Source organism: Macaca mulatta, chromosome 6 (genome assembly GCF_049350105.2).
Source record: "Macaca mulatta isolate MMU2019108-1 chromosome 6, T2T-MMU8v2.0, whole genome shotgun sequence".
Classification (NCBI taxonomy): domain Eukaryota; kingdom Metazoa; phylum Chordata; class Mammalia; order Primates; family Cercopithecidae; genus Macaca; species Macaca mulatta.
Window position 1 is genome coordinate 87,918,114 of NC_133411.1, and position 19,161 is coordinate 87,937,274.

The 19,161-nt window shown below is 36.0% G+C and overlaps 1 protein-coding gene across 27 annotated transcripts in view; it reads right to left on the reverse strand.

Moving 5' to 3' along the window:
* Positions 1 to 19,161, reverse strand: part of SSBP2 (single stranded DNA binding protein 2) — a 329,142-nt gene that overhangs the window by 183,998 nt on the left and 125,983 nt on the right. For 24 of the 27 annotated variants that reach the window (XR_013418085.1, XR_013418084.1, NM_001260682.1 and 21 more), the window contains 1 exon segment: positions 7,125 to 7,209. The exons of the other annotated variants lie outside the window; for them this stretch is intronic. Coding sequence is in view for 11 of the 24 variants with exons in the window: in NM_001260682.1 (NP_001247611.1) it covers positions 7,125 to 7,209 (85 nt within the window). In the remaining 13 variants the exon portion in view is untranslated. 27 annotated transcript variants of the gene reach the window in all.

Below are 19,161 nucleotides of genomic sequence, written 5' to 3' on the forward strand. Positions count from 1 at the left end.
ATGTTGTAAATGAATAAAAGAGATTTTTAAAAATGAAAATTATTACTCAAGAGTTTACCAAGAACCCTTAATTCTAGAATGGGGGTGGGGGTTTGAGTCAGATGCAGAAATAGCTATTGTAATGTTTTTGGAAACGATGAAGACGTTACCTAAGGCATCCAAAATGGGATTACAGAGGAAAAGACAGTGTTCAGGCAATGATTTGGAAGTTTTGATAACTAGTTGGAGGTAAAGAAGAACAATAAAGAGGATAAAAAGAAGAGTCATTTATGTCATGGGTAACTGATTATATGGAGATTCAATTTAATTAGAAAGAGAAAATAGAAGGAATTTGGATAGGGGAGAACTGAAATGCTTTGGTTAAAAGAGAAGGAAGCCAAGAACCTCTATGATTGGGTGTCCTCTCATTCCTAGGCACCATCTATGGCCCTTCCACAATCCTCCAGGGATTCAGGGACTTCAGCATGAAACCACTTTTCAGTGGGATAATTTCACAATCTCCTTACAGTTTTAAAATTCTACCATCTGTTAGCTAAGAACTGATCCTGTGTTTGATTTTTCTACTCTAGTTAAACAGCTCAGCTTAGTGTTCCTTAAATATACCTTTTATTTTTCCAACTTCATCCAGTTTCTCTGATACACCTTCCCCAGCACTTCTCTTATCCAAATCCTAGTCATCATTCAAAAGCCAGTGCACATTTGCAGCATTTAAACCTATATAGTATAGGGTTATTATCTGTTTACACTCATAGCAGTTAACTCTTCATGTACACAGCTCGTATACGTTTCCAAACAGATTATGAATCCCTAAAGGGGGAAATTTTTATAAATCTTTGCACCTACCGTAGCTTCAATTCAAGTAATTTGCACATAAATAGGTTTTCAAAAAAAAGTTAATAAACAAATGATAGAAGTGACAGTGGGAGGAGGCAGACAAATGCCTCCTCCCTGGTGCATCCCTGGTGAAATCCCACCTCCAAGACAAAGACAGTTTAAAGCCTGAAAGCCAAGCTAAAGGTCAAACCCACAGACTACCTTGAGAATCTGTCTTCCCATTTGGTACATTTTTCTCTGCTTGATTCCCAGCATTCAACTATTTTACATATACCTACCCTTCCCGAATTGGTTTTTTACACTGTTGTGCCCCTCCTTGAGTGGTGTCTTTAACCTTTTTTGCATACTCACAAACCAATCAGAATGCATTCCCCTATTCTGAGCCCATAAAAGCCCTGGGCTCAGCCACACTGGAAGAGAAACCACCTGACTGCAGGTGTTCAACCACCCTTGCATACTCTCTCCACTGAGAACTGTTCCATTGCTCAACAAAATTCTTCTCCGCCCTTCTCACCCTTCAATTGTCAGTGTATCATCATTCTTCTTGGATGTGGGACAAGAACTCAGGAACCACCAAATGCAGGTACAAGCTATAACACAGTTGGGCTGGGGCATGCCCAGCCAGCCACAGACTGAGCTGGTGTGCAGGCAGGCCGAGTGGGTGGACCACTTCCTGCGGCAGGCAGCATGGTCGAGCAAGACCTGGCGGGGAGGTGGCATCACCAGCCAGAGGTTCCCAGCTTGCAAAGTGACTGAGAAAATCTGTGTCAGAAGAATGATCCTAAATTATGTCTACCAAAATCCCTTCCCTCAAGGATAATCCTCCCCACAGCATAGTTACATTTGTTAGTAGTTGTGCTCTTGCCTTCTTTAAAAAGATATTAACAGCCGGGCGTGGTGGCTCAAGCCTGTAATCCCAGCACTTTGGGAGGCCGAGACAGGCAGATCACGAGGTCAGGAGATCGAGACCATCCTGGCTAACACGGTGAAACCTCGTCTCTACTAAAAAAATACAAAAAAAAAAAACTAGCCGGGCAAGGTGGCGGGCACCTGTAGTCCCAGCTACTCTGGAGGCTGAGGCAGGAGAATGGCGTAAACCCAGGAGGCGGAGCTTGCAGTGAGCTGAGATCCGGCCACTGTACTCCAGCCTGGGCGGCAGAGCGAGACTCCGTCTCAAAAAAAAACCAGATATTAACAAATGTATACATTTTTAAGGTTAAGTTTGACTTTGATAAGAAAAACTTTAAAACCACCTTGAAAATATCTGTACCTTCTTTTACAAGAGATTCTGAGACTTTCCTTCTAGAGAGTTTAAAGCACCTGATCTTCGGGAACTGATAATATCTATTTACTGTGGCTGGCTGCAAAAATTCCTTGTATTATAAGAGTAGTTGTTTGTGATTTTAAACCCAAGAGACAATGGAAAGCATATGGCATATATGTAGAATAAAATAAATTAACACTAAAAATAAATGCAACAAAATTTATAGACATTTCATGAAGTCTGAAAGTAGATAACCTAAGCTGGGCGTGATTGCTCATACCTGTAATCCCAGCACTTTGGGAGGCCAAAGCGTGCAGATCACCTGAGGTTGGGAATTCGAGACCAGCCTGACCAACATGGAGAAATGCCGTCTCTACTAAAAATACAAAAATTAGCCAGGCGTGGTGGCACAGGCCTGTAATCCTAGCTACTCGGGAGGCTAAAGCAGGAGAATTGCTTGAACCCGGGAGGCAGAGGTGTGGTGAGCTGAGATCACGCCATTGCACTCCAGCCTGGGCAACAAGAGCAAAACTCCATCTCAAACACACACACACACACACACACACACACACACACACAAAAATAACCTATTCTTGTTAGTACAAAATAGAGTGTCACATCATTATAGCTCTATCCATTATTTCTGGCTAAGTAACTATTACTTATCTCATAGTATACATTCCATCAAAGACACAGTACTTGAAATTGTGGGGCTTTTATTTACTTAAAAAAGATATAAACCTCTAATTTCAGTTGCCACCCCCATCAAAAACAAGAGAACACAATAATTCAAATCTATAGTTTGGGGTAAGTGAAAGGTGAGTTTTGCTAATGATTTTTTGTTTCTTTCCTTCATACCCAAGGAAAAAGAATAAAAGTAAGAGATATATTCACTTTTCCAAGTTGCCCAAAATACAATCATTTTAAATGAAGCTGGATAAAAAGTAAAAAGTAAAGAAGTGGCTATAAAAATGTGACTCTACAAATCTAAGGTATTTAGATACATTTTTACTTAAAAAAAGCTTTAACTTATTTTCTGTGATTTCTACATTTTCCATAGTAAGTTATAAATTTTATGAATCTTACATCTCCAATTACAAGTTAAAAATGCATGCTATCTTTGAAAGAATATCATGTTTTTTAAATTTTTTGGTACTACTGGCAGCAATCACAGGCAGTGTAACATCAGCATGAAAATAGTAAGGAATAAAGATCTTTCCATTATCATCTTTTCACATTTACCAGAAACTAGATTATAATTTAAAAATATTTCAGTGAGAGAAAGGGGCTTATGATGTTTGTTTAAAATACATACTTTGAAAAAAATATATTATTTTTACAATAAAATGAATTTTAAATAAAGTCATCCTGTTCTGTTTCTCTCTTTTCCACATTAGTTTCTTCATTTATTTCTTTATGGATTTCAGACATCCATATCTATATAAAATTCTAGTCTTACAATATAAATAAATTCTGGAAATCTATTGTACAACATAGGGCATATGATTAACAATACTATATTGTATACTTAAAAATTTCATAAGAGGGTATATCTTATGTTAAGTACTCTTACCACAAAAGGGAAAAAATAAAGCAAAAAGGGGAGAAGAACTTTTAGAGGTGACAGATAAGTTTATGGCATTTGTTGTGATGATGGTTTCATGGGTGCATACTAATCTCCAAACACATCAAGTTTACACATTACATATGTACAGCTTTTTGTATGTCAATCATACCTCAGTAACGTGGTTAAAAATAAATTTTAGAATGGCTCAAAATTACAACTATTCAGTTTATGGATGTCTCTCAATATGTGCACATACAAAAAACAACAGATGTCTTTCATAAGAAATGTTAAATGCCTGTGCGTGTAACATGGTAAATTTAAATTTTATTTCATTAAGTTTTTAGTTTCCAATCTCAGAAGAGTGATTAGAACTCACTGAAAGATGAAATTTAATCTGTTTTAAAGTAACTTTCCTGAAAATGAAATAATTAATAATTGCAGATATTTGGAAAATACAGTAATATATACAGACAAAAATAAAAATCACGTATCCCAATATCAAAAGATAGTCATTTTAACATTTTGGCCTATTTCAAATTAACATAATTATTTATTATTTACCTCATTATGCCTCCAGTAATTCTTTTAAAAAGTAGTTTGTCAATATTCATTCAATCTTATAGATAGGAAGTAACTATAAAATAATAAGACTAATTTTAAACATTTATACATGCAAGTGAGCATTTTTAATGCTAAAAATGCAGCTACTGCAGAAAGTATTTTTTAGAATGCTTCCTTGAGTACTTTATGTTAAATTATTAAAGTATTTTAAAATTCAGGAGGTAAACATATTACCATTATAGAAGTAATTCTGTAATAAATTCAAATGCAGAAAATAACATTCTAGAATTTTACCAAAATCTTATTGTTTGTTCCTGTGCTTTCCATTTTCTTCCCCAAGTCTTTCAAACTATTATATTTACATGTTAGAAATAAATTTGTTAATCATTTTCACAAATTATCTACTATTAAGAATTTAGGAAATCCTATTCATGAAAATTACCATAGAAGAAATTAATGTATTTTTTAAAAATCCAATTGTAATACAAAATCATGTAGGTCAAACTATCTTTTCACCAACCTGCAATTAAAAAACAAATCAGAGATGTATTACCATGAAAAGAAATTGGTTTTAAGATGTAATGAAAATGGCATCCAAGAATAAATCAAATCTCTTAAAATATTTAAATTAAAATTAAACATCTGATACAATGTGCTAATATTCATGATGAGTTATAAAATTCAAATACTGATTTTTTTCTAAACTATATTTTCTAAGGACCAAATTACATGGTAAGGGGTTGTTCGTCCTTTAAAATCTACTCGAATTTTTTTTTTTTTTTTTTTTTTTTTTTTTTTTTTTTTGAGACGGAGTCTCACGCTGTTGCCCAGGCTGGAGTGCAGTGGCGCGATCTCGGCTCACTGCAAGCTCCGCCTCCCGGGTTCCCGCCATTCTCCTGCCTCAGCCTCCTGAGTAGCTGGGACTACAGGCGCCCGCCACCGCGCCCGGCCAATTTTTTGTATTTTTAGTAGAGACGGGGTTTCACTGTGGTCTCGATCTCCTGACCTTGTGATCCGCCCGCCTCGGCCTCCCAAAGTGCTGGGATTACAGGCTTGAGCCACCGCGCCCGGCCTCTACTCGAATTTTACTCCTACCTCTGGCTAATGTTCATTTCCAAAACCTATTTTACTGTATTTCTAAAGGTAATAAATGTGAATACTTTGAAATTTTCAAAGTGTCTTATGAATGCAAAATGATGATGATGATGAAAGTGACTATGACAACAATGATGATGATTTATTTAATGCTTTTAGAAACAGCTGCTAAATTAGTTCACTTTTCCCCTTAAGATCTCCATGTTGAACAGTAGGGTACATCTTTCTACAGAATGTAATTTTGGAAAAGTATTTATATGATTAATTTCTTAAAATGTAGGCTATCAAATATTATATCTCCTTTAAGAGTAGAACACTGGCACTCTCTAATGCCATCTAGTTGTCAAAATTAGTGGAGACATCTCCCGTAATTGACAGGCCAAATCAAGGCATGCATCTCTTAGTGTAAGGAATAGATGAGATGGGGTACCCCACCCTATCCAATTCATCATATTCTTCATGGGTGGATCTCTGCTTTATTTCTTCTGTCAATCAACGGTAAAAAAAGAAAATGAGGTTGTTCAGATAAATCCTGTGTCCTGGGCCCTGCCTTAACTACTTTTTCTCTACTTTTTATTTGCAGTAGCGTCCCTTTCACTCACATTGTTCCCAAGAGCTATTGTTCAGTGCCTATCAAGCTTTATGAGTACAATCAATGTCAGATGAGGTAATCACAAGCACTCTCACTTGAATAAGGTTAGTACACATTTAAAGAATTGCACAGTCCCTGCCAGGTAACCAAGATTTTCACTTCCCACAAGTCTGCATGCTCTTCCTCATGCTATTTTGGAGGGTATAATTCTTCTGTCCATTTCTACTCTTCAGTCTAACGCTGAATTATTTTCCTTGGAGGAACAACGTCTTTTTTCCCTTTTGAGCGCTGGTTCTGGTTTTTAAGGCTTTTTACACAGAATGATGCTAGCCTCTACAAACTTCACAAGTATCCCTATGGTTAAGTTTTAGGTACTTACTATCAGTTATTTCCTCAGGCTCCAGCCCCAGTTCACTTCCTCCCAACCAGGAAAACTGGATTTCCTCCATCTTAAACTCAATCTGTCAGTCTTTTATGGTTAGTTCTGCAAACATGTTTTCCCAGCCCCTTCATAATACCATCTACTCATTCTTATCTTTACTGTTTTTTTTTTCTTTTCACAGTTCTACTTTCTGATACTATCAGCTCTCTAAAATCAGATTTGCAGTTCTTCTAAAAACAATGCTCAAGCCAGAGACACTCCACTGCTGTTCCTTAAGATTTAAAAAAAAAAAAATTACATTTTCATTTTTGCACAGAATCTTCTACTCTCTTGTCTGGTATTTCCTTTAGTCCACAATAAGTTTTATTTGGGGAAGTGAATTCAGTAAGGAAGATATTTAGCCTTATGATATACAACCAAAAGTTACAAAAGGAGAAGAACAGAGTATTTCTATATTTAATCAAAAATCTTATATGCCAGGGAGGAATTTATCATTTACAGAAATCTTATAATGAATGTTTTAATAGAATAAAAAAATTACTATATATTTAATTTTCATAAAATCTGAAATTTCACAAATCAGACATGCTTAAAGATGAGAAATTTCTTCAATAGCTTAGAATTAGGCCTACGCTCTATCCTAAGCTTTAACAAGACTCAAATGGCCCTTTCTATTTCACATTTAAAGTTATGAGCCTACTCTTCAAGAAAAAAAAGACCAACCAATTTCTTAAGTACCAAAACAACAAATGAGCCAGTGTATTTTTTAAGAGCAGTGGTTACAAAGAAAAATGACAGTATAACTTCGTAAAATTATATGTTAACTTACATAATCATGGAAGGCTTTTGCTTCACTTGAGTGTTCACATGTTTCACGTCTCTCTGGAGCTGCACAGTAGAGATCCCAAAATACACTAAAAAAGTAATCATGGTAGCATTAAGAAAACCATACAACACTAATATGGGAAATCACAATTCCAAAAGTAGAAGACATGTTTTTCTTTATACAAAATGTTTCATCTTCAGAACAGATATTTATTTGAAAGACTTAAATGCAGGCAAGTCTCTTCATGCAATAACAGTGTTACCATCTAGTCATCTTTCAGAAATGCTAAGTAAGACTTTCCTAAAAAAAATAATTTTATAGCAATAATTTAAAAATTGTCATTCTTATAACTGGCTGTTTACGTGATATAAAACACTTGATTGGAGTAGCTGTAATACTTTCCACTATTTTCCCATGAAGAATAGAAACAGTAAATAATATCCCAATTTAATAATTAAGGAATAAAGTGGTCCATTGATGTTTTTAAAGATAATTTTGTTGTTCAACTCATAGGCCAATACCCTGACCATTAAATTACATTGTTTAAGCAAATATATTTTCTTAAAAATGGTACATTTCCCTGCAATTACCAAAATAGTTTAGTAACTTTGAAAAGACATCCTAATACCTCTTTTTTTTCTCCTATTCAAGAACAGTGGGAAGTGAAGGAAACTGTTGGGGGGAAAAAATCATGCTCCTTACAAAACATATGGCTCTGGTCATCCTTCCATTACTAAATTAACAATGAGCATAAGCAAGGATTCAAAAATCAGAAAAGCAAATGTTTTAAAGTGTTGGTTATAAATAAAGGCAATTATAATTATCTATAGAATTATTATTTTTATTCCACATTTCCCACTCTATAAAAGTGGAAGGTAGATTAAGACAAGTAGTTAAGAGCACAGGCAGTGGAGCAGGACACATCTGAGACAGAGTCAGACCTGCTGATTACCAGCTGTGACAGCCCTTGAGCAAGTTGCTTAAGGAAACACAATTTCCTCCTCTATAAAATGGGGTTTTTGAGAAGATGAAATTATGCCATATATGCACAGTGTCTGACATATAACAAGCATATTATCAATAATATCATCAACACTATAATTAATTTGCATAAAAGCTTAAAATGCATATATATTTTTAAGGCAGGTCACTGTGGTGAGGGCACACACGATGAGGATAAAACAAAACTTGGTAAATTGAAGCCAGACTTTTTGTTTCGACCTTCAAAGATTCATTTAGTCTGGATCTCTCTCTCTTCTCAGCTAGGAGAAAACATTCTGCAAGCCTTACAACGCAAAGTTAAGTTCATAATTCAGTAAAGTAAGATTACCCTCAGCGGGGAAAAATGTGAAAAACTGAGTATCGACATTATTTCCTTTTCAATTTCTATAATAAGCAGTAAATACAGAGAAAATAATAAAAATAAAATTAAGTAAATTTCAATATTGGCCGGGCGCAGTGGCTCACGCTTGTAATCCCAGCACTTTGGGAGGCCGAGGCGAGTGGATCACAAGGTCAGGAGATAAAGACCATCCTGGTTAACAAGGTGAAATCCCATCTCTACTAAAAATATTAAAAAATTAGCCAGGTATGGTGGTGGGCACCTGTAGTCCCAGGTACTCGGGAGGCTGGGGCAGGAGAATGGTGTCAACCCAGGAGGCGGAGCTTGCAGTGATCCGAGATAGCACTACTGCACTTCAGCTTGGGTGACAGAGTGAGACTCCGTCTCAAAAAAAAAAAAAAAAAAAAAAATTCAATATTTTCAGGAGAGTGAAAGTAGTGAAAGTTATAACTGAAATCCTTGCAGTCCTACTGGGAATAATCAGAACTGTAGATAAACAAGGATACAGCTAAAAGTTTTTCACCTAGATTAGGTGTGTTATGCATTACAGTGTATTGCAACCACGTTCTTAAAGAACTTCAAAGATCTTAAAACCAAAGTTTTGTAATGTGGTCTTAAACTGTATTTAATCAAAGAATATTATATGCAGTATTACATGACAAACAATATAATATCTCTGCTTCTTTCCTAATTTCCCTAATTTCCACTCAAGTAACAGAAGACCTCTCTTGAAAATTATTCCAATTACATTACTTTTATAATTCCATTGTAGTACTTTTAAAAGATTATCTCACACAATGGACTGAGGGAAAATAATTTATTGATTTATTGTTGGAGTATGCCCTAAGAGTTATTAAATAAACATCAGAAATAATTATTTCTAAATATATAGTTAAATTAAATATTTATCTTATAATAGTAACATTGTTCTACTTCTCTTTTTATGTTTGTCTTTATGGATTTACTGGAAGGTCAAATGTTTGTAAGATCAAGCTTAGAGATTATAAAACAAGTGACTAAAACAGGATAATTTTATAGGTGGTGTTTCTGAGAATCCTGTATTCCTTATACATGATCTTGTTTTACATAGGCAAAGAAATAGCTCCTTCAAAAATATGTCTCATGGCAAGCCTTGTGCTAGGTAGGTCCCATATTTTAGTGTCTAGGACAAGTGTGTATTCTTTTCCATACATTTACAATGTCTATTCTATCATTTTAAAGATCAGTAAATCTTCAATTTTAAAAAAGCCCTACTCATCAGCAAAGTTTCATAATTAAGTCTATTATAATCTAGGATATGTTATGACATTTAAATGATAAAATTAAAAATTAAATACAAATTTAGTTTTAGTGCTATGATATTCAAGTTTTAACACATGCCCCATCTATTTTATTAAGCATATGTATGTTCTTCCTTCTAAGAATCACAGGTAGGAAAGACATTTCAAAATTTCATCCTTTTTAGAAAGTTCAATTATATTTTGCCTATTTATAAAACAAGGTTGAGAATCCCTTATCTGAAATTCCAGATAAGGACCAGAAGCGCTTCAGATTTAATTTTTTTTTTTGATTTTGAAATATTTTAATTATACTTATACTTAGTGGTTGAGCATCCCAAATCTGAAAATCCAAATTCCAAAAGGCTCTAATAAGCATTTCCTTTGAGTTTCATGTTGGCACTAAAAAGTTTTAGATTTTAGATCTCAGGTTTTCAGACTAGGGATGCTCAACCTATATTGTGACTGGTATAATACCATCCTAATATTTGAGAACAATTGGCCATATCATAACATCAACAACAAAGGCTGCAGTAAGACCAAAATACATTATTTTAGTCCACATTCTGCAATTAATCCATGCTTGGTTTTGTGAGCTAGTAGACAAATTACTTAATTATAATGTTATAGCCTTATTTAGAAAATAATGAGGTTAAAACCAGAAGATTTCTATAAACCCTTCACGAATAAAAAATGTAAAAACTATTTTCTTCTAGTAATACTCAAATATGCATTAAATACCTGGTCTATATAATATGCTGCCATACACTACCCGAGAAAAAAAAAAGATATGTAATCCATGGCACAAATGTAACTGTTGGTCCAAAACTAGTGATGAATTCAAAATTGCTTGCTCACTTGCCCGAAACTGCTCACTTCACCTAGATGTAGAAGTTATATAGCATATATAAAAATTTCACTAATATTTTTAGCAAATGCTTTTAGCTGATATCATGACAATGTGATGATTAGTATACAAAAATGCAGACTTATCTCCTAGAGAAAGAAGTAGGCCTTTTAGTTTAGGTAAGTTTCATAGCAATACTTGATTTGTGCTTACGTGGAAGGATTTTACTGATGTACTTTAGTAAGCTATTCTGACGATCCACTGTACTTGTTCCTTGATCTCCAAGAGGGCCAAGGTCAGAAAATTTTGAACCTCCAAAGATGCAAACTTTGCCTCTCTACAACCTGAGATGCTGGTGACTAAGGAGCTTCTCAGTTCCTCTAATCCTACAACTATTAAACATGAAAGCAGGCCGGCGCGGTGGCTCAAGCCTGTAATCCCAGCACTTTGGGAGGCCGAGACGGGCGGATCAAGAGGTCAGGAGATCGAGACCATCCCGGCTAACACTGTGAAACTCCGTCTCTACTAAAAAATACAAAAAACCAGCCACGCAAGGTGGCGGGCGTCTGTAGTCCCAGCTACTCAGGAGGCTGAGGCAAGGGAATGGCGTAAACCCGGGAGGCGGAGCTTGCAGTGAGCTGAGAGCCGGCCACTGCACTCCAGCCTGGTCGACAGAGCGAGACTCCAAAAAACAAAAAAAAACCATGAAAGCAAATATTATCCTTGAAATGTATTGGGTTCATCATCATGAATAATAATTCAGAGTTTTATACAGTCTCTTTATTCCTAAGCAGAAACAAGTGAAAATTTAATATTTTACAAATGAAGACAGAGACTGAACACAGAGAAGCAAATCTTACAAAGTATTGAAATCTTTGATCTTATATCATTTATTATCATTAAAATCTTCCCCTTATAAATCAAGAGAAAATACTGCATTCCCAAGTTGAAGATTCTCATCCAAACACTGTATCTCTTTTTATTCCTGAGGATGTGAGGTGAAATGACTTAGGTAGCTTGCTAATATCTCAAGGAAACACAGAAAGCGAAATGGTTGTCAGAGAAGTCTACAAGGGTGAATAAACATGCCAGATGTGTCCCAGAAGATGGAATGCTAACATAATTATACAACTTATGCCACTGGCCAGATCTAGGACTACCTGAAAACAAAAATTTTTTAAAAGACAAAACAAAACAATAAAATGCCATGGAAAACAATTTTTCTGAGGAACAAGCCACGCTGTTACAAGTTCAAGTCTTAATAACTAAGGAAGTCATTTGTCTTTGTCCCAAAAATATATCAATGAATGTTAGTTACTGACAATCTCTATTAAAGAAAACTATCCATTCACAAGACCAAAAACAGTTTCACATGAAATGTGTATGTACCTGTTCTTTATCTTAGAACCTCCCCAAATGTATAACTTGTATTAATATAATACCTTTAAAAATTGAAGTATTAAATTTTGCTTCATTTTTATAAAATTCTCACAATACTCCTGTATTAGAAATAAATTTCTATTTTAAAATATAATAAAGATAGTTACCATTATTGACTAAGTACTATATTCAAGCATCGTACACAAAGTATCACATATTCAGCATCTAATCCTTCTAATTATTATCCCCACTTTGTAGATGAAGGAACTGAAGCTTAGATTAAATTAGATTAAATAATTTGCCTAAAGTCACACAGTGGCAGAGCTGGGCTTGAGTCTTTTAATTATTACAGTATTTTGCTTCTAACATGAGTGTGGTTTTAAGAATTCTTAATGCAAGACTCCTTATTCTGATTGTGGGCAGGTTTCTACAGTTTCAGCAGTCTGAGCAGCATCAACTATTATAAGAGTGGGATGGATACCTGTCCCAGATAAGACAGTGAGCACATTGTTAGCCTACCTTTGACCCCATGCCCCAACTCATTTTCTGAATATCCTATGGCAACCACCCCCTTACCCTATATGCAGCTGCCAGGGATTCGTAGATGCCTCAATATAGACATGACTCAGAAAAGAAAACTTTTGAGTCCCATTTATATACACTGCCTGGAATTAGCCACTCACAATGCTCAAATGGGAAATGTAATTAATGACTTATTAATAGTGGGACACTGAATTCTGCTCTGTGATTAAGAAATATCTGTTACTGAGATGAGCACTGGTTACAATTCAGGAATTTGAATTCTAACTCTAAATGTGACCTTGGGCAAATAGTTTTTGATTTATGTAAAAAGAGAAAATAAATGTTATGTATTTTACAGTGTTCTATACAGAGACAAAGACATGACATACACAAAAGTAATTTTAAAAGAAACTTAAAGGTACTAAAAATATTACAGAAAAAGTCTCATATAGCTAGTATAGTGAAATAAAAAGAAGTTTTCTAATTAACTTGAGTAACATTTGCCTCATTTTTCTTTCGAGTCCTTCACATTAAATGAAGATTCCCTCAGTTTTTTACAATGCTCTCTCCCCACCAAATTTTCCTCTGTTTTCCACATGCCTTCCTCTTCTTCCATGCTGAATTTTAGTTTTATTCTCTATGGCCTATGTTTTTCGCATTCTCTCTTGCTAATACTTTTCCTCCCTTCTCACTCTTATCAGCCTCCTCCTTAGCCCCGTTGTTACCCACACAGTCTTATATGATGCTTAGTTTAACTCAACTCAAACAGTTATACCTTGCCTGTTATAGAAAAGACATAGAAGATGAGTAAAAACCAGTAAGCCAATTATAAATATTATACCATTCTAGTAAGCTAGCTAACGCCATTGCACTTGTTTTCCTGTGGGTATTTGGTTATTCTTAGCTATACCTGATATTATTCATTAGGTTCTAAAAAACTAGAGTGCTAGCATACTACAAGATTCGACTTTCCACTGCCAGGTGAAAAAAAACAGAATTCTTAGGATAATCTTACATTTTAACTTATTTTCTCTACAATGTTATATATATTTGATTTCAAGATATAAATACAGGGAACCAAAGTCACTTTAAAAGGTGCTTTATATTTTTATTTTATTAAATAAAAATGAGGTATCGGCTGGCATAGGCTGGTTGCAGTGGCTCATGCCTGTAATCCCAGCACTTCGGCAGGCAGAAGCAGAGGAAGGTGGATCTCGATCCCAGGAGTTTGAGACCAGCCTGGGCAACAGCAGCAAAACCTCATCTCTACAAAAAAATACATTAAAGTAGCTGGGCATGGTGGTATGCTCCTGTAGTCCCAGCTACTCAGGAGGCTGAGGCAGGAGGATCACTTAAGCCCAGGAGATGGAGGCTGCAGTGAGCTATGATTGTGCCACTGTACTCTAGCCTGGGTGATCCTGTCTCAAAAAAAAAAAAAAAAAAAAAGATGTATTTGTCTGCTTTCAAGCTGCTAATAAAGACATACCTGAGACTGGGTAATTTATAAAGGAAGGAGGTTTAATTGACTCACAGTTCAGCATGGCTGGGGAGGCCTCAGAAAACTTATAATCATGGCAGATTCACATGGTGACAGCATGGAGAAGAATGAAAGCTAAGCAAAGGGGGAAGCCCCTTATAAAACCACCAGATTATGTGAGAACTTACTATTTCTAGAATAGAAAGGGGGAATCGCCCTCATGATTCAATTACCTCCCACCAAGTCCCTCCCACCACACGTGGAGATTATGGGAACTGCAATTCAAGATGAGATTTGGGTGGGGACACAGTCAAACTATATCAAGAGATATGAGAGTTATAAAAGGCATCGTATCAAGAGTTATAGTTTCTGCAATTAAAACTTGAAATAGAAAGTTTTTAAAAGCCTATGTTTTAAAATTGCACAAGTAAAAAAACATTAACATCAGAAGAAAGAAGCTTATTGGCATTTTTGTTTCTGGAACTAATGTAAGAGCTGGGAATGTTTAACAAACAAGAACTAAGTTTTCAAAGGGGATGTGATTCAGTTAAATGTATTATAAACTGGGGTACTGAGCATGGGGTAAACTAAAAAGGAAAAGAAAGTGATTAGGGAAGTCACATTAGAAACAAGGGAAAAAAGCTCCAGAAAGTAAATCACATAAATTTCTCTATCCTATATTAAAGGCAGAAATTCCCCTCTTCCATTCTGAGGTCTTTGCCTCTCGTCTCATTGGTACTTTATTCTGCTTATTTTGCATATGTCATATGTATCTCTTTTTCATACATCTTCAAACACTCCCACTCTTTGCCAACTTTTCCCCTGAGTCTACTAGTCTCTGCCTCTTTTCTCAACCCTCTTTAATCCATCTTTTTTTTTTTTTTTTTTTTTTTGAGACAAGGTCTTGCTCTGTCGCCCAAGCTGGAATGCAGTGGCGCAATCTCGGCTCACTGCAGCCTCCGCCTCCCAGGTTCAAGCGATTCACCCACCTCAGCCTCCCAAGTAGCTGGGATTAGAGAGGCACACCACCACACCCAGCTAATTTTTGCATTTTTAGTAGATGGGGTTTCACCATGTTGCCCATGCTGGTCTCGAACTGCTGACCTCAGGTGATCCACCCGCCTTGGCCTCCCAAAGTGCTGGAATTACAGGCATGAGCCACCATGCCCGGCCCCTCTTTAATCTATCTTTATGTTGATGCCAAGTGAGTGTCTAAAGCCACAAAACTGATCACATCAGGGACCCCATTTAAAATCTTTGGGCTATAGTCCCAAATCCTTAATATATGCAGGACTTCATAATCTGTCCCCTGCTTTTGTCTCTTTATATTTTATCACTTCCTAATTCTGGACTTATAGATGAACTCGTCCATACCAAACTACCTGTCATTACTTGAGTGTATGATCATCCCTTTTGAGATTTCACATGATTCCTCGCCCCAATTACCCTTCTCTCACTCAACTTTCAGCTCAGCTCAGATTCACTTTCTCTATGATGCCTTTTCTAACTCTCCCAAACTGAAGTGAGTATTGTTCCTGTGTTGCTATTATAACCAGTACATATTTCTTAAGTTTATTTCCAACTTTATAGAGGTATGATTGACAAATAAAAACTGTATATATTTAAGGTGTACAATGTGAAGTTTGAATATACATATACTTTGGAAAATGATTACCAAAATCAAGCTAATTAACATATTCATCATCTCTCACACATAATTTGTGTGTCTGTGTGTGTGTCTGGTAAGAACACTTAAGATCTACTCTCTTAGCAAATATCAAGTCTATAATACATTATTATTAAACCAGTAGCTATTTCTGCCTTAATACTTCTTTTTTTTTAAGACGGAGTTTCGCTCTGTCGCCCAGGCTGGAGTGCAGTGGCACTATCTCAGCTCACTGCAAGCTCCGCCTCCCGGGTTCACGCCATTCTCCTGCCTCAGCCTCCTCAGTAGCTGGGACTACAGGCACCCGCCACCACGCCTGGCTAATTTTTTGTATTTTTAGTAGAGACGGGGTTTCACCGTGGTCTCGATCTCCTGACCTTGTGATCCGCCCGCCTCGGCCTCCCAAAGTGCTGGGATTACAGACGTGAGCCATCGCGCCCGGCTAATACTTCCAAATTGTTTATCTTTCCTACTATTTATTTCCTTGAGGGCAACACAGTTTTGCACTCTTAAATATTTGGTGAAAAGGCTTAAACAACAGAACAATTCTAATTTAAAATATTCTATTAAAAAATGGAAATGAGAAGAAGTCTTAAAATTAACAACTGGTCCATCCAGCAGGGACTGTTAGGTTGAGCAAATGAGCAAGCAGTAAGTTCTTGAAGAATACATGTTATCCTAATCATGTAGACCTCAACAGCAGCAACAGCTTTCCTGGGCAACATAAAAAGGCAACAATTATTATAGTCCTGAATCCCTAACCTAGAGCACAGATTATGAAGTCCAGGTCCAAAGAGTTAAGGATAAGAAGGTCAGGCATCTGCTGGATTTAAAGCCCATGGTAATGGCTAGCTAAACACAATAATCAGGGCAGCTTAAGATCTGGGCATTTTTCTGAAAGATGAAATCCATAGCTCTCATCAGTTCTCAGAGGACCCCATGACCAAAACTATTCAGAATCATTGATTTATATAGATGAAGGAGGCACCTCAAAGACTATGTCAGTAGCTTTAGGGGAAAAAATATAAATCATTAAAAAACTATACCTATATATTTTGCATGTACTAGATTTAAATTGAACAAATCTAATCTAGAAATACTTATGTGCCCATTACTTATTTATTTGATATCTCCAGCTAAGTACAAATTAAGTTACTTAAAATACCAACGCCATGGAAGAAGGGATCCCCTGAATCTAACAGCCACAGAAAAAGGGAAAAAAAAATGGCACATTTAAAAGCTGCACCGTCTGACAGTTGAGGTAAAAAAAAAAAAAAAAAGCTACCGAAGCAGAAAGCCAAAGTATTGAGTAAGTTATTATCAAACACCTACAGTGTAGGAATAAGTTAAATTCATGAGAAAGCATGTAAAAGAGAAAGAGGTGCAAGAAACAAAAATTAATGCTATAATAGAAAACTCTTAAAATCCTCACTTTGTTAACCCACTGATCCAAGAGCATCAGACTCCTAAAATGGTCTCTTATGCCATTTGTAGACTTCATTGGAAACACACAAAATGAAAAGGTGTCAACAGGTGAGGAGACTCAATTACATTTGGAAAACAAGTTAAGTATTGACTGGCTAGATCTGGATATCATAAATACTGTATAAAAAGACAATTTGACTTTTATACTATTATACAAAATGCCAGTCTTACACCCCAGGAAAACAGCACAATGATGATGCTTAACTGTAGTGAACCGTTGGAACAACTCTGAACCAAAAGACCGCACCTGTTCCTGCCCTACATACATGAGACAAACAGGGGAAACCCACAACCACAACTGACCAAGTGTGGGTTGCACTCACCACGGGACTTCTAGTACGGCATGCTTTCAGGAGAAAGATTAAAAACACGACGGCATTAAATAACGTTCCAAGGAAACCACGTGCATGGCACTCAGAGAGATTTTTTTCTTTTAAAGATGCTAAGAGACGAGTGTATATGGTATTGAGTAAGAAATTCTTTAATAGAAGAAATAGAAAAAAAAAAAAAAAAAACACCTAACTTGTCCACGCAAATACATGGACTACCAATTGCTGCTGCAGAAAAGTCACATTCCTGGGCATACTGGCATCACTATGCATTTATAAGCTACAATATTAACTAGGATTTAAACAATGTCTGGCAATATTTTATGTGTGCTCCTACTCAGTTCTTTCTCTGGGTCTATTTAGAATTATTTCAAACTTTTCTTTAAAGACTATCCTTCACTCTCTTAAAAATTCATCATCACCATCACCACCACCACTACCCTCAGTACCCTTATGTCCTATTTTGCAGAGGAAAAAAAAAGCTATCAGAATAAGAACTAATTTTTTTGAACCCTAGATCAATTTGACTCATCATCATTTTACAGATGGTAAAACTGAGACTGAAACAACAAAATCTTGCAGAAATGATAAGTAATGGAGCTGAGATACTGAATCCACATGTTTTCCTTTCTCCTTGCCTCATCCTGCATCTCCACAAACACCATGAACATATTGTAGAAAATTGGGAAGATAGAAGGGAAAGCTCTACTTACAAGTAATAGAAATACTTGCAGAAAAAAAAAATCCATCTGCAATCCCACCATATTAAAACAAAATTATTTTTCTTTGTTGTTACTCTTAATGCCCATTTATGCTACACTGTACATACAACTATGTCCTGCTTTGTTAAAATGTCTTAAACATTTCTTTTGTCATTATATAGTGTTCATCATAATTAAATGTGTAATAACAGCCCAAGAACAAATGTACTATAATTTTTATAACCCTTCCTTTTATTTGCACATTACCTAAACTTTTCTTTCATTTCTATTCTGTCTTCTATTCCAAACTCTCTTCTAGTCAAATGCAAAATACTCCATGGGACATTCCTCATGCATTTAGACAGTGAGTGGCAGGATTGAGGAAGATATGACATTAGGGGTAAGGACCTTAATCTAGGTTCCAGAAATTGTGAAATTCAGAAGGAAAGCCCTATGCAAACATTCCAGATTGGCAGAAGGCAGGGACATATAAGGAACAGTATTTTATTAGGAATAGAAGAAATGAACTTCTTGATACCAAACCTACAAACGTCCCTGCATCTCCTCTTGCCACAAGGGTAGAGATGGTCCTCTCCCCTCTCAGTTCCCAGCATTTGTGCTTTGGACCTCCTTCTCTCAGGCCTTGTGTGGAGTTTTAAACCACTAAACATCTCCTCTCCCCTTGTATCTTCAGACTCTGCCCCTCTACTGTCTCCTTCTCTTAAACACTAAACATGCAAATGTCTCTCCCATCTAAAATTAAAAACTTCTCTCTCTAATCTATACTATTCCTCCAGGTATCATTTCTCATCACAGATGAACCATTTTAAAGAGTTGACTATATACCATTTCCCACTTCCTACCTTCAAAGTCACTTCTTGATCTGAAACATTCTTGCTTCCTAGCCCATTACTCAGCTTTATAAGTCATTAATGGCCTTTCCCCAAATCCTAAAAGGACATATATGTTCTGATTACTTTACCTTGCAGTCACCGTTGTCACTACTGACCTTTC